This window comes from Phodopus roborovskii, unplaced genomic scaffold, assembly GCF_943737965.1.
Source record: "Phodopus roborovskii unplaced genomic scaffold, PHOROB, whole genome shotgun sequence".
Taxonomy (NCBI): domain Eukaryota; kingdom Metazoa; phylum Chordata; class Mammalia; order Rodentia; family Cricetidae; genus Phodopus; species Phodopus roborovskii.
The window spans coordinates 32863529-32878620 of NW_026126407.1; the positions used below are offsets into that span (position 1 = coordinate 32863529).

The 15092-nt window shown below is 45.9% G+C and overlaps 1 protein-coding gene across 5 annotated transcripts in view; it reads left to right on the top strand.

Moving 5' to 3' along the window:
* Cyfip2 (cytoplasmic FMR1 interacting protein 2) overlaps positions 1–15092 on the top strand; it is a 117529-nt gene that overhangs the window by 36308 nt on the left and 66129 nt on the right. For all 5 annotated transcript variants that reach the window (XM_051180865.1, XM_051180869.1, XM_051180866.1 and 2 more), the window contains exons 9-15: positions 485–589; positions 2614–2705; positions 4582–4699; positions 8382–8501; positions 9148–9273; positions 12868–13034; positions 13898–14045. In XM_051180865.1, the coding sequence (XP_051036822.1) occupies positions 485–589; positions 2614–2705; positions 4582–4699; positions 8382–8501; positions 9148–9273; positions 12868–13034; positions 13898–14045 (876 nt within the window). The remainder of the gene's footprint in view (positions 1–484; positions 590–2613; positions 2706–4581; positions 4700–8381; positions 8502–9147; positions 9274–12867; positions 13035–13897; positions 14046–15092) is intronic.

The window sequence follows — 15092 nt, forward strand, 5'->3', positions numbered from 1 at the left end:
TATTCTAATGCCTATGCCTTGACACCTCTGGGAAGCAACAAAGTCCTTTCTGTGTTAGTGGACCTGTAAGTACACATTTGGATGGCGGATCCTGGGCTAAACCCTTTGCAGACAGTCTCTGCAGCTTACCCATGTGACTCAGGAAAGATCGCTAACCTCTCTGTGTATCTGATTCCTCATCATGAGAATAGTGTGGGGCACCTAAGAGTTTTGTGAGAATTGAAACCACACTTGTTAAGCCCTAACCACAGTCCCTGGCCCAGAGTGTCTCTATAATAATATACTACAGTTCTTACTGGAATTAGGCCATGTTTCCTGTTTTCATTTGGAGATGAGTATGATTTTGGAACAGATGTGTGTCTCTACAAGATGCTAGTGAGTGTGTGCATGCCTGCACACATGTGATGCGCACGTCATGGACCTCTATTTCTGTTAGCTGCTCTGGGGATGTGATAGCTTTGCACTTGGGCCTTTCTCATTCTAGGTGATGGGATTTGGCCTCTACCTAATGGATGGAAATGTCAGTAACATTTACAAACTGGATGCCAAGAAGAGAATCAACCTTAGCAAAATCGATAAGTTCTTTAAGGTTAGTACTTGGAGCTGGGGCTGGGCAAGTGGGGGGGGGGGGACAGAGTCACTAGAGCCTGAATCCCTGGGGGGAAGGAAGGGATTAGCCAGAATGCTGTAGTTCATAAGCATTTAAAGACCCTCAAGGGAAAGGAAGATAAGAGCACAGGCTCCAGCTGCTCCCACTAAAGCAAGGTCTGCTGCCCACCTGTGGGTGATGCCCACTCTCCAGACACAGCTGCGACTCCACTGGAGGCCTTGCACATTCTTTTTCCCTTTCCTAAAATCTTTCATCTGAAGACAGAGTTGTATCTTAGAAGACAACACCTGTGTTAATTTTCATTATACCGCAGAGCTCATGGAAGGAGGACTAAAGACTACAATTTTTTGTTAAAGATTTCCTCTTATGTGTATGGGTATTATACCTGCATGTGTCTGCACCATGTGCGTACAGGGCCTATGGAGGCCAGCAGAGGGCGTTGGATACCCTAGAACTGGAGTTACAGAGAGTTGTGGGCTGCCACATGGGTACCTGACATGAAGCCCTAGCCCTCTGAAAGAGCAGCAAGTGCTCTTAACTGTTGAGCTATTTCTCCATCTCCCAAACACTAAATTTTAAGTGGATTCATGTTTGCCATTGTAGGCACGCTGGGGCCTGTGGCAGGCTGCACCATTTAGGCACAATAACTCACCGGCATTCTGCTTAAGCACAATCCATTTGAATACCTTTGAGATCTGACCATAGGGCCCCAAAGCTTGCTAGTAAAAACTTGCAGATAACTTTTAAACCTTTGGAGTTTGGGCAAGGAGATGCCGCATTGGGAACTGAATTCTCATCCTGAATTTACTCTTAATGTAGGGTCCTACAGATGTGAGCCCTGCCCTGTGGGGGTGTTACTGTGAAAGACACTAGGTGAGACCAGGTACATTGAGATTTAAGTGGAAACATGAGTCCTCAGAGGGGTCTTGTGGCTTGATTTCTTAGCTTTTCTCCAGAGCTGCCCCAGGTGAAAACAGGCCCCATGTTGGGAAACTGCAGTGCCTGCCTTCAACCATCAGGAAGGAAGGTAGAACCAGGCCTACCCATACCAGGGTCTGCTCTGCTCGGCTACATTCTATCTGCGTAGCTTTGGAAAAGGCAGAGACTAGGCCTCCTGGAGCTGAGGGTTCAGATCCCAGCTCTTGCTCCATCTGGTCTGACTTCCTGAACGCACTAAGCTACTTCCTATGTGTCAATCCCTGTGCCAACACAATGAAACAGGGGCAGTGCTAACCGCACTTGGTTGTGTATGGATGGAGATAGTGGATGGTTGGTGGTTGGGTTTTGTAGTATGTAGTGTTAAACCCAGGGCCTTGCCCATGCTAAATAAGTCTTCTATTACTATTTATATCCCAACCTTTCTCTTTCACTTTTTATCTTAAGGTAGAGTCTCACTGCATTGTCCAGGGAGTCTGAAAACTTAGGGTCCTCTTACCTTTGTGTTATGAATAGCAGGGACTATAGGCCTTTGCAGCCATGCTCGGCTAAGACAGTGTTTGTAAAGTGCCCAGTCCTGTGTCCAGTGCAGGAAAGACAGACGTAGGTAGACAGCAGCCTCCCTCCCACATGTCCTGGGCTTTGGTCAGTAGATGTCTGCACTGTAATGTTAGGTCTCATGTGGACAGTCTTAGGAAAACCAGCCCCAGGCAGTAGCCCTCTGCCAGCTTCTAGTTCAGCTTGGAGCCATAGAACTCTCTGAGCTGTAGAAAGGACCCTGTTCTGGGAGGAGGCCAGCCATGTGGTGCTCTGCTTCACCTCCTGTGTGACTTTGGACAAGCCACTTTGCCTTTCTGGTGTCGATCACTTAAAGTATACTGTTGGTTGGAGGCAGGGGAAGGGCCTGTATGCTGGCTGGGGTTCCTCTCGATGCCAGGACCCCATGGTAACACTATTAGAAACAAATACTGGCCCTATACTCACTGAAGCCTTGCACCCTGCTGGTACATCAGCCCTGGCCAGCCCTGCCTGTGGCATCTCACGTGCTCTGTTTGCTTCCTTTGCAGCAGCTGCAGGTGGTGCCCCTTTTCGGCGACATGCAGATAGAGCTGGCCAGATACATTAAGACCAGTGCTCACTATGAAGAGAACAAGTCCAAGTGAGTGCCTGCCGTAATGTCTCTTGGCTCCTGTGAGGATGCCCAGCCTGGGCAGAGAGCTGAGGGACCACTTCAGTCCCTCCTCCCTCCCCAGAGCCCTGGGCTGGTGGATTCCCACAGAGCAGCAGTGCCAGAGGGGAACAGTGAGGATGCTCTGAGCCCTTTTGCACCAGCCCTTTGCTGCCAGGCTCTCAAGGGCTTAGAGCATAGCCACGCCCCTTGTCCTGCTCTGCGGTAACCCCCTCCCCTCAGTGGGACAGCAGGAGTCTAAGGACGGTAGCAGTCATCACCCTGGTTCAGGTCTCTGCTCACTTTTTGTGGCTGTGCAGTAAGTATGTGGTTAGCAGTGTGACTTGGATTGTTCTAGCTGTGACGTGGGTTGGTGGCCTCCCTTTTATGTCATCTCATAAATCATAGTTCTAGAAATCTATGCTAAGGCCTGGGAGTGAATCAGTGGCTCCTAGAGGGAATTTTTGTGTGTGTTTTGGGGAGTCCTTCTGATCTCAGAAGATATAGAGTGGTCTGTCTACATGCACATTGCCTACAATTAAGAGACTATGGTTATCTGTGTGGATTGGTGCTGGCCGCCCTTTGGTCAGGGTCTGCCTTAGCTTGGCAGTGCTGGTGCTTGTACCAAAGGCCCTGGCCCTGCACATACTGGGCAGGCATTTTACCACTGAGCTATAGCCTCGCTCCTCTTTTTACTCTTTATTTGGAACTAGGGTCTCATTAAGTGGGATTCAGTCTGCAGCTCAGGGACCACCTTGTATTTTTTATCCTCTTGCCTCTGCCACTCTTAGTAGCTGGGATTAAAATGGTACCAGCAGAGCCTGGGGATGATGCCAACACCTGTAATGCCCAGGGGAGGCAGGAGGATCAGGAGCTCCAGATCAGCCTCAGCAAAATTAGAACCTTGTCTCAAAAAAGCTAGGATACCTGCAGAGGGGTCTTCGACCTCCAGCCTACATCTCTCTGGAGAGCCAGAGATGAGTCTTTGGGGGAAATTCAGATTATGTCTGGCAGTCTTAGAGGGAGGAGCTTGTTGGGTCAGGTATCAGCTTGTAACCAGGCAGAAAGTCAGAGGTCTGAATGACTATGCCCCCTCTCCAAGTAGCTCAAAATGAAAAACCAGCAGTCCAAGTTAGAGAAGTCTCGCCACTTCTACACAATCCTTATGAGAGTCCCTTTGCATCTTCTTTTGAATTAAAGATCTGTCTAAACCCTTCTTCTGCCTGCTGGCTTCCCATCCTCTTCGTCTGTCTGCCGAGCCACTGGTTCTGAGCAGAGGAAGAGGGGCTGAGAGTGAGGGCTTTTGTTCATTTATTTCCTCTCTGATTCAGGAAGGTTTCCTAATGGTGTCTTTCAAAAGGATGGAAGAGAAAGAAGACAGGAGAGGAGGGAGGAGAATGGGAAGAGAAAAGGAAGGAGGAAGAGGTGGGGAGGAGGTGCCAACCATGCCTCTCAGAATGATAGGAAGTCTCCCACCATGGGTGCATCCATGTCACCAGGTCCTTCGGGGGAAGACAGGGAGGTTGCCCATCTTGGTTTTGCTCAGCTGCGATTCTAGCCTTTTGTGGCCATAGAGAGGCTGTGATCTTGGCCCCCATTCTTTCACTTAACTGGTAAGTATTGTGTGCTGATGTCCAGAGACACCTGTGATAGGATCTGGAGAAGGCAGAGACCGAACTCTCCTTTCTAGCCACGGTGCCTACAGAGGTGTCTCTGGGGTTAGACAGCCATTTGACCTTTTGGTTCCACCCAGGGGGGCCAGCTATGTTGTCTGAGGACCGGGAACGGCTAGTGTGCAGAAGGAGCCTATGCCACACAGGTGCCTGGAGCTGAAACCCATGCAAGTCCTGTGGTTTTTCCTCCCCAGGTGGACATGCACTCAGAGCAGCATCAGCCCCCAGTACAACATCTGTGAGCAGATGGTTCAGATCCGGGATGACCACATCCGCTTCATCTCTGAGCTGGCTCGCTATAGCAACAGTGAGGTGAGTTCTGTGGTTGGTCCAGGGCCAGCAAAGTACAAAGAGGCTGATGAAGAGCAGGCAACGTGGGAGGAAGGAAAACATTGTCAGAGGTGCAGGGTAGGCTTGCTGGAAATGGGTCAAAGTCAGACCTGGACTCTGGGCCTCAATCCCCTCATCTGCAAAATGGATAGAATGCTAGTAATGCCCGAGGAGGATGGGAATGGCAGGGGGTCAGTGATGGAAAGAGGATGATTGTTAGCAGGTACAGAGAGAGGTACAGTCAGGTGAGAGAAAAAGTTTCCTTCCATCCTTTTCCTTGGGATATGTCTGCTTTTACTAAATAGTAAATATTTAAGAAAAATACAGGTTTAAATAGCCAAGTAGGAGGAATCACTTGCAATGTCCTGCCACACAGTAGAGTGACAATGGTTCAGCCTGAAGAAATGACATCAGAGGTGACAGATACGCCAGGTAGCCCATCTGTTCTCCACATATTGTATATAATGTTGAATCTTTATACTGTGTCCCATAGATAACTACAATTGTGGTATCAATCAAAAATAATCTAGCTAGGCATCTTTTAAATAGGGGTAATGGTAGCATTTATCTTGAAAGGTTCACTGACATAACTAACGCTAGGGTGGCTAACGTGTGTGCTGTGCCTGGAGGACCCAGTAACTACTCATTCTAGCTGCACAGAATTCATCCCATCAACACCATCACTGGCCAGAGACACAGTTCTGAATGTTCCTGCTCCTAACACCAACCTAAATATGCATAACTGTGCAATAGTATATGATCACCGCAAAACTATCACACCTGGACTCAGAGAAGGAAAAAAGCCATAAAGTTGGCTCAGTGGGTAAAATGTTTGCTTTGCAAGCATGAGGGACAATGCGTTTAGATTCCCAGAACTCACATAAATCCAGGAGTGGTAGCACAGCATGTCTGCAATACCGGAGATTCTACATCCAGGCAGGAAGCTTGTGGACCAACTACCTGTTGAATGCAATGGCCAGCAACAAAGAGACCCTGGCTGTCTCCGAAAACGGAAAGTGAAAATTGACACCCATAGTGGTCCCACATGTGCATGTATATAAAGATCTGCTGTAATCCTGATGACTGTGTTTTTTAATTTTTTCTCTTATTTTAATAAAGAACATGATTATTTCACAGAATTAGGTATGCAAAAGGATAGAAAACCAATCCCATAGAATCTGGCCATCTCAGAACTAACTTTTATCATCTTTGTGGGTCCTTTCCCATAGATGCCTTTCTCATTGATACATAAGATGTGCTGTTTATGCCCACATAGGTTCCCAGATCTGCACGCCCATATTGTAGAAGAGGCCACATTTGCTTCCTGGCTCCATCGTGTGGCCAATGGCCATAGTGATCATCTTTTTCCAAATCCCAGCTCAGATAGTACCTTTGATCATAACCTAGCTTGCTTGAAATGGGGTCTGACAGATACAGTGTGGATCAGTAAGCTTGGAGCCCACAAGGACAATGACTAGGTCAAGTCCAAACCCATAACTTTTTTTTTTTAACCAAATGTGGCCATCTGAGATAAGCTGGAGAATCATCTGTCCCAAGTCCTGAGGCCAGAATTCATGTGTCTGTGTCATCTGAGACTAATTCTGCCCAAAGGCTTTTTAAATTATTATTACAGTTACCTCTTGGTATTTATGTGCAGTTGCTACAGGATATACTGCTGACATCAGAGTCTACAGATGATCAGTGCCTTGTAAAAGCAATTGTTTTTTAATATAACCTTGAATATATTAAAATTGTCTCTATTTTTTATAAGACCTAATACAATGGGCAGATGCCATATATTCTAGTTTCATCTGTTATTATGATAAAATACTCTTGAGGAAAGGCAACTTAAAGAATAAAGAGTTTTAATTCACAAACTCAGGTTGTAGTCCATCACTTTGAGCCATAGAGATAAGAGCTTGAGACAGCTGCTTACATCACATCCACAGTTAAGAGTAGAAAGAAATAAATGCATGCTTGCTCCCTGGCTTGTTTGCTTATACTCAGCTCCATTTCTCAGTACCTCTTGTTTAGGGAATGGTGCCACCCACTGTATGCTGGGTCTTCCCATATCAATTAACTTAATGAAGATGATCCCCCATGGGCATACCTACAAACTAACCCAGTGTAGATAATCTCTAGTTGAGATACCCTCCCAAGGTGACTCTAAGTTGTGCCAAGATGGCAATTAAAACTAATTCTGTCTAGCGACAGTGTCAAGATCATAAGATATAGATACAGCATTTTCCCCAAATATTTCCCATCTACCATTGAATGAATTTGTTGGCTACAGACTACCTCAGACACATAGGGCCAAATGAACATGCTGTGTGCATATGTGTTATCAGTTTTCATGACTTTTCAGTAGTAACAATCCATAAAATGCCATAAACTCTAAATTCAAAACCTAGAACCAATGCCCACAAAGAAATTAAGAATTCCCATGAGCCTCTTGCCACAGTGTTTTTATCAGCACAGAATCTTGTATTATCTCCATTTCTATCTAAGGATACCTGTGTGATATTTTGTTGTTGTTGATACATTGACATTAACTGAGGGCCAACAGCACCATGACTTCTGTTTAAAGGAAGTATTTTAAGACATCTGTCACAGCTTTCCTGCAGGTAGAGCATGGCATAGCAAGCACAGTGGTTCTCAACCTGTGGACCAAGACCACTTTAGGAGTCAAACAGTCCTTTCACAGAGATCACCCAAAACCATTAGAAAACAGATACTTACATTACAATTCATAACAGTACCAAAATTATAGTTATGAAGTAGCAACGAAAATAATGTTATGGTTGGAGGTCACCACATGTTGGAACTGTATTAAAGAGTCACAGCATTAGGAAGATTGAGAACCACTAGCCTAGCACATCAGTCCTGTTTGAAAGTGTTAATTAAAAGCACAAAAATGTGTGTGGGCATCCTGACACTGTTCAGGCTACACAGAAGATGCTAGCTTGGAATATGAGAGCTAAACCAAAAAGGCAGAGGCCTCTATTCCGCTGGAGACATGTAGACATCTGCAGGGGATGGAGACATTGCTACAACTGTTAATTTGGGAAATTACAGTAGATAGTAGTGATGAAACAAATTTATAAAGATAGTGTCCATCATTAATGACTACTTGCATATACATACACACATATATGGACATATATGTGTATATATGCCATGTGGATACATTACACCTACAGACATTTGTATCAGATCTTTTTAATCAGTGCATCATAGCTAGTCAACAAATGGTGACAGCATCTTAGTGATCTGTGATTAGCACTGTGTGTGAAGTAGACCATGAAACCAGAAGGAACCCCTTGAAGTCACAGTGTTGCATGAAAGTCATTGCTTGCATACACACTCGTATTTAATATCATTGCAAAGATGAGCCACTTAGTCTGCACTTCCTGACGTGAATAGTCAGGATAGCCTTTGCTTTAAGGCTGTAGGTTGAGGGTGAGTGGGCACCTGAAATGACGCCTCCTGAATTAGAACCCCCAGCCACTTAGAAGATGTCAGCAAGACAACTGTCAAAGCCATGGTCATCTAGCAAAGGGAGCATAACGACTGCACAGTTTTTCCAGGGGGAATTTGTGGAGTAATGTTCACAAGCCTCAAACCCATGGACCGTGAGGTGAGTATGGAGTTCTCTATCCCTCAGGTGGTGACAGGCTCAGGGCTGGACAGCCAGAAGTCAGATGAAGAGTACCGGGAGCTTTTTGACCTGGCCCTTCGAGGCCTGCAGCTTCTATCCAAGTGGAGCGCCCATGTCATGGAGGTGGTAGGTGTCGCGAGGTGCCAGCCCTCACACTGACCTACTTCACATGGCATCTGTAGACCACTACCTCTACTCAGTATTCTGTCTTTCAGCATATAATTCGTCTACCACAACTCTTACCCAACCGAAACCTACATTTTTAAGTATGTTCATGGAACTGTATAACCTTTAATTAAGAATATTTTCCATCACTCAAAATAAATAGCTAAAACCACACCTGGGACCAAAGAGATGGCTAGGACCCAGCACTGACATTTGGTGTCTCATGGCCTCTTTTAACTCAGCACAGATTGATGCCTCTGGCTTCTGTGAGAACCCACACTTTGCATCCCCACAAACAGCCACATAAGCACATAAACATCATTAACAATAAATATTAAAAATAAAAACCCACTTCTATATCACCACATCCCTTCAGCCCTCAGCATTCTACTTTCTATCGCTGTATGCTTCCCTACTTTAGATGTTCCATACATAGACTCAGCACATGATATCTTGTGTCTAGGGCTGTTTACTTTGTATTTTCAAGGTCTTCCCCATCCTGTGTAGTCAGTGCTTTCATGTCAGCATCCATTAGTGTGTTAATGACTTGGCCATTTTGCTCCACATTCCTCCAGTGATGGGCATTGGCTGTTTATTCTCTTCCCAGTACTCTTGGAAGCTGGTTCACCCCACAGACAAGTTTTGCAACAAGGACTGCCCAGGCACAGCGGAAGAGTACGAGAGAGCCACACGCTACAATTACACCAGTGAGGAGAAGTTTGCCTTTGTGGAGGTGGGTGCCAAGGCTCTTCTCTCCCCACCTACCCCCAAACTGCTGCTCCCTGGGTTCCGGAGTTGTTTTGATCACCCAACAATGTTGTTGTTGTAACTTGCTGCCCTTTTCTGACTTTTCCCATCCAGCTTGTCCTCTGTCAAAAGTTACTAAGAAATGTTGAGAGAGCCAGCTAGTTTAAGGCTCCAGCATTAATTCTGAAGGATTCCAGAGGCCCCTAGTGGTGGAGCAGTTGCTAGTTACTGGGGTAGTTAGAGTCATTTTTCTTTAGGAGCATGGCCATTGGTTGGTTCCCTGTGCCCCAGCGGATGACTCCATGCCCATGTACTAACTGATTCACTGGGTTAAACCATCATAAATAGATGAATAAATAAGTGCTTGTGAAAGGTTGATATGAAATTGGGAGGGAGGTCCTGAGGAAGGTTTGGAGCAGGGTGAGGATGGATATAATCAAAATATAATGTATCTTAGTTAGGAGTTTCTATTACTGTGATGAAACACCATGACCAAAAAGTGATTCGGGGAGAAAGCAGTTTATTTGGCTTACACCTTCATATTGCTGCTCTTTATCAAAGGAAGTCAGGACAGGAGCTCAAACAGGACAGGGCCCTGGCGGCAGGAGCTGATACAAAAGCCATGGAAGAGTGCTGCATACTGGCTTGCTTCTCCTAGTTTGTTCAACCTGCTTCTTTATAGAACCTAGGACCACCAGCTCAGAGATGGCACCATCCACAGTGGCCTGGGCTCTCCCTCACTGATCACTAATTGAGAAAAATGCCTTATACCTGGATCTCATGGAAGCATTTTCTCAACTGAGGCTCCTTCCTTTCTGGTGACTCTAGCTTGTGTCAAGATGACAGTACATAATGTATACGTGTATGGCATTTTCTAAGAAGAAATTAAAGTTTTAAAATTATATGATGTGGTCTGGCAAGATGGCTCGGTAGATAGGAGCACTGACCAGACAAGCGTGAGAACCTGAGTTCATATCCCAAGCACCCATGTAATAAAGTAAAACATGATCACACCCTTAATCCTAGTACTGTGGGGATAAGACAGATGATAGCTGAACTATACCCCTAACCCCCTTTTGCTTTGACTTTTCTGTTTGTTTTTGTTGAGACAGAGTCTCATTTATTTACCCTGGAACTAACTTGGTAGTGAACTGCAGGCATGTCCTGTTAAGCCTGACAGTGTCCCTTCAACAGCCACAGCAATGCCAAGTCTCCCTGAGTGTCCCATTGTTCAGTGCCCTCAGAGGCCTTGGTGGCGGCCATCTTACAAATGGTCTTGGCCATTCTGATGGTTGTGTAGATGAGTCTCATAAACCTTCATCACTCTCATTTGCCAGAGTCTAACGATACCAAGTGCCTTTTCACATACTTATTGGCAATTCTTCTCTCATCCGGTGTACTCTATCAAAGACCTTATCCATTTTTAAAGGTTGTATTTGTGCCTTCTCATCATTGTAAGGATTCTTTCTGTATCCTCATCACTAGGCTTTTATCATGCATGTGTTACAAATTGCTTCTCTATTTGGTGACTTTGCCTCTTTGTTTTCTTGGCAATACCTTTTGAGGAACACTGGTTTTGTTTTTTGCTAGAGTACAGTTTATTTACTTTACTGTTTTACATATGTGAATGAGGGATTCTAGCTAAGCAATCTTTACCTAGTCTTAAGTTGCAAAGAAGCTCCCTCTGTGGTCCAACAGCCTTGTCCATTCTAGGTTTGGAATTATTCTCAACCCTTCTTATCTATCCATTTGTCTCAGTGTTTTAATTATGTGTTTGTGGGTGAGAGAGAATGTACACATGAGTGTCTAAGGAGACCAGAGCCATCAGGTACCCTTAGGCAATCATAAGTGCCCAACATAGGTGTTGGGAACCGAACTTTGAGTCTGCTAAAGTAGTTAATGCTCTTAACTGCTGTGCCAGCTTTCTAGCCCCTATATGAATGTATTTTGTTGTTGTTGTTGTTGTTGTTGTTGTTGTTGTTTTTAATTTCACATCTGGGCAAAGCCCAGATCTTTTAGAGTCTGACCACCTTTGAATGTCTCTCTTATTAGTTTTTTTCACAATACTTTATTGCAGCAAAAGCATTCCACTCTTTGGCTTCTGGGGTTAGCCTCGCCTTCTGACCAGGTTTCTCACCCTAATTGCTCATGTTTTTGATGTTGTCTGTTTGCTTGTTTTGGGGTATCTTGTTTTTCTTATTTTGTTCTATTGCTTTAATGTCTTAGAGAGAGAAACAAGCCTCATATGTAAGCTCATCCGTCCTTCCCTCATTCCTTTCTGTTCAACAGAAGGCTCCTGTTAGGGGCTTGCAGTCAGATGATGGTGAACTGCTTCATGAAGCACAGTCTTGGTTTTGGAGCAAGATATGAGTATGGTTTTTTTAAATATCACTTATGTTGGTTTAACACAGTGGCTACAAGTATACATGAGGTCTACTGTGACATGTCAGTATTGTGGACACAGTATGTAAAGTTCAGTTCAGCTAATCTGCATATGTGTCACTTCTACTTATTGTTTTGTTGTGAACATTCAGAGTCCTCTCTAGCAACCATTTTGAAATATCCAGCTACTTATGCAGTGCTGCTCTCCCACTGTGATGTAGCATTGGAAACTTTCTTCCTACCCAACTGCACTCCTATACGTGGGAACTATCGCCTCTCCATTACTGGCTGCAGTACCCTTCCAGGATTCTGATGTCCACCATTTTATCATCACGTGTGTGTGTGGGGGGGTGTGGGTGCGTGTGGGTGCATGTGTGTGTTCATGTGTGTTACACATTCATCTCTATGTGGAGTCCAGAGCTTAACTTCCTGTGTCATTCCTGAGGAGCTGGCTACCTGGGCATTGAGCCAGAAGAACTGACTTGCTATGTCTCCTAACTGGAACTATCAGCACCGCCATGCTCAGCTTTTTTATATGGTTCTGGAGTTTGAACTTGGGTCTCATGCATGCAATGCAAACCCTTTACCAACTGAACTATTTCTCTCCAACCCCTTTCCCTTTTTCTTTTTCCGCCTTATTCTGTGCCCCATGTAACATGGTCAGTGGCCTCCAGTTCCGTCCATGCTGCTGCATATGGTGGAATTTCTTCTTTATGGCTGTGTGATCTTGCATTACTCATATCTACCACAGTTTCTCTCTCCACTCACATCAGAGACCACCTTAGTGGTCTGTAGCTGTTGTGACAAGTGCGACAGTTAACACTGAGTTCAGGAGTTTATTCCTACTGGTTTCACTGCCCTCAGTTACACCCAGAAGCAGGATGGCTGAATCATGTGATACTTCTATTTCTAGCTTCTCAGGAAACACCATTCTTTTTCTCTAATGGCAGAAGTCATTGACGAGCCCACCCACAGTGCATGTGCGTTCCCCTTTAGGATAACTACTGATGGAGAGAGTACAGCTCTGATCTGTGTGCATTTGGCACCATTTTTCCCCTAGTCCTGACCTGGAGTTTTAGAGGCGTTGGCCTCACACTCTGGACACCTCCAGTGCCCCCTCCCTGCATCATGGGAAAGCACAGGGAGCAGATGGTTTGCAGAATGGTAGCAAGGCTGGATCTTGCTCTGTGCCCACCAGGTGATCGCCATGATCAAGGGCCTGCAGGTGCTCATGGGAAGGATGGAGAGTGTCTTCAACCAGGCCATCCGCAACACCATCTACGCTGCCCTGCAGGATTTCGCCCAGGTGACGCTTCGCGAGCCCTTGCGGCAAGCAGTTCGCAAGAAAAAGAATGTCCTCATCAGGTGTGTCCTTGGATGGCCCCATGCAGGGGACTGCAGAACTGAGGGATTCGGGGCTGGAAGAAGAGGGCCTCCTAGCTCAGTCAGCTTCCAGCATGGCTTTTACACACAGAGACACTCTGGCAGTGGACATTTGTGATAAATCAAGCTTCCACTCAGGACTGGAACTCAAACCTACTGCTGTCCAAAAAAAGTGAATTATTCAAATGAGTTCCATGAATGTCAGTTCCTTGTTTGTGAAATGGGATCACGGTGCCCACTGTATCCATGGCTGTGGGCTGATGAAATGGGATAATCCATGTGTAGACTTCATCGCGTTTAGTGTAGAGAGAACAGGCTATAAATATAAGCTCTTTTTAAAATTTTATCTATGTATACTCTCTCAGCCTAGACACATGGAGGAGGGTCTAGGCCCTGCTCCAAATGATATGACAGACTTTGAAAATTCCCCATGGAAGGCCTCACCCTCCCTGGGGAGCAGAAAGGGAATGGGATAGGGAATTGGCGTGGGGGGCGGGGAGGGGAGAGAGAGGGAAACTGAGATTGGCATAAAAAAAAAGCTTGTTTCTAATTTAAATAAAAAAGGTTTAAAAGGGAAAAAATAATCCATGTAGTTACTGATGCCACCCTGCCATCTCCTTTCACCATCCCCAGGTCCTGTCCTCAGTTCTTAGGTAGTCAGTGGTCACCAAAGCCACAGGAGCCACTTGTTCAAAGCACCTTATCAGCACTAAGAGCATCCCTGAGTGGGTCCAGGAATGAATGTCCAAACATTCAGACCTCTAATGCAGGAGGTGCTGAGACCCTCTGGGACCTAAAAACAGCCTTGCAGACATATGGACTAAGTCCCACTCCTCCTTCCCCAGTGTCCTGCAGGCAATCCGCAAGACCATCTGTGACTGGGAAGGAGGCCGAGAGCCTCCCAATGACCCATGCTTAAGAGGGGAAAAGGACCCCAAAGGTGGCTTTGACATCAAGGTACCCCGCCGTGCTGTGGGACCGTCCAGCACACAGGTAAGCGGTTCCCAGGCAGACTGGCTCCTCTGACTCCAGGCCAGTTGGACTAAGAAAGGGCAACATGTTGAGGCATGGGGTAGTGGGATGGGGATCCTTGTGAGGAAGGGCAGGGCTAAGCAGCTGCTCTGGGGTTTTCCTGATGTCTTATTTTGATGTAAAAGGAAGATCACTGGCCTAAGATTCAGGAGACCTGGGTTCTAGTCCTAGACACCTGTGTGACCTTGGACATGTTACACAGTCTCTCTGTGCCTCAGTTGTCTAGTCTGACCAATGGTGGTAGCACCATAACCACCTCCCCAGCTATCTCCTAGCCCTGTAAAGCTCACATTCTGCAGTACAGAGGGGTCTAATGTGGAGTTCATGTGCATCGGTCTGTGTATTGTAGTAACCACAGCACCCTTGCCCACAGTGGCATCCTGGCATGGGAATGTACAAGTTCTGCCTCTGACTTGCTGTATGTTCCTGGGCAAGCAGCTTAACTTCTGAGCTCCTCTTATCTTCTAAAAATGAAAACTTTGGATGAGTTCACATTACCAACCAAACACTTTTCTAATTTTTCCATTCCTTTCCAAAAGACACCCACAAGCCTGGCAAGCCTCCTCCCTTCAGAGACAGTCTGATTGTCAGAAATACTATTGAGTTCCCAGCTGGAACTTCTTCAATAAGATGATGTCTGTGCTCATCCAGTACAGTCTTAAAATTTTACATGGGGTAAAAAGAGTGAATCATGGAGTTAAGTCCTGATTGCTGATGTAGGATAAGGTGTTTCCTGGTCTGCTTTCTGTGGCCTTTGAAAACAGATGGGTCTTACTGTAACCATCAGGGTCTTGCAGGCTCCAGAAACCCCAAGCTGGAAGCTCCTCCTTGTAGGACCTTTCAAGCCTGTCTCTGCCCTGGATCACCTGAAGCGGGCCATCTGAGCCCCTTCTGACCCCTCCTTCTGTGTGTGTCCATGTCTGGGCAGGGCTGGGGCTGAGCAGGGGCAGGTGAGTGTTTAGCAGGGTGATGATCACTGACCTTAGCTTTGCAGCTTCCAGTGACCAG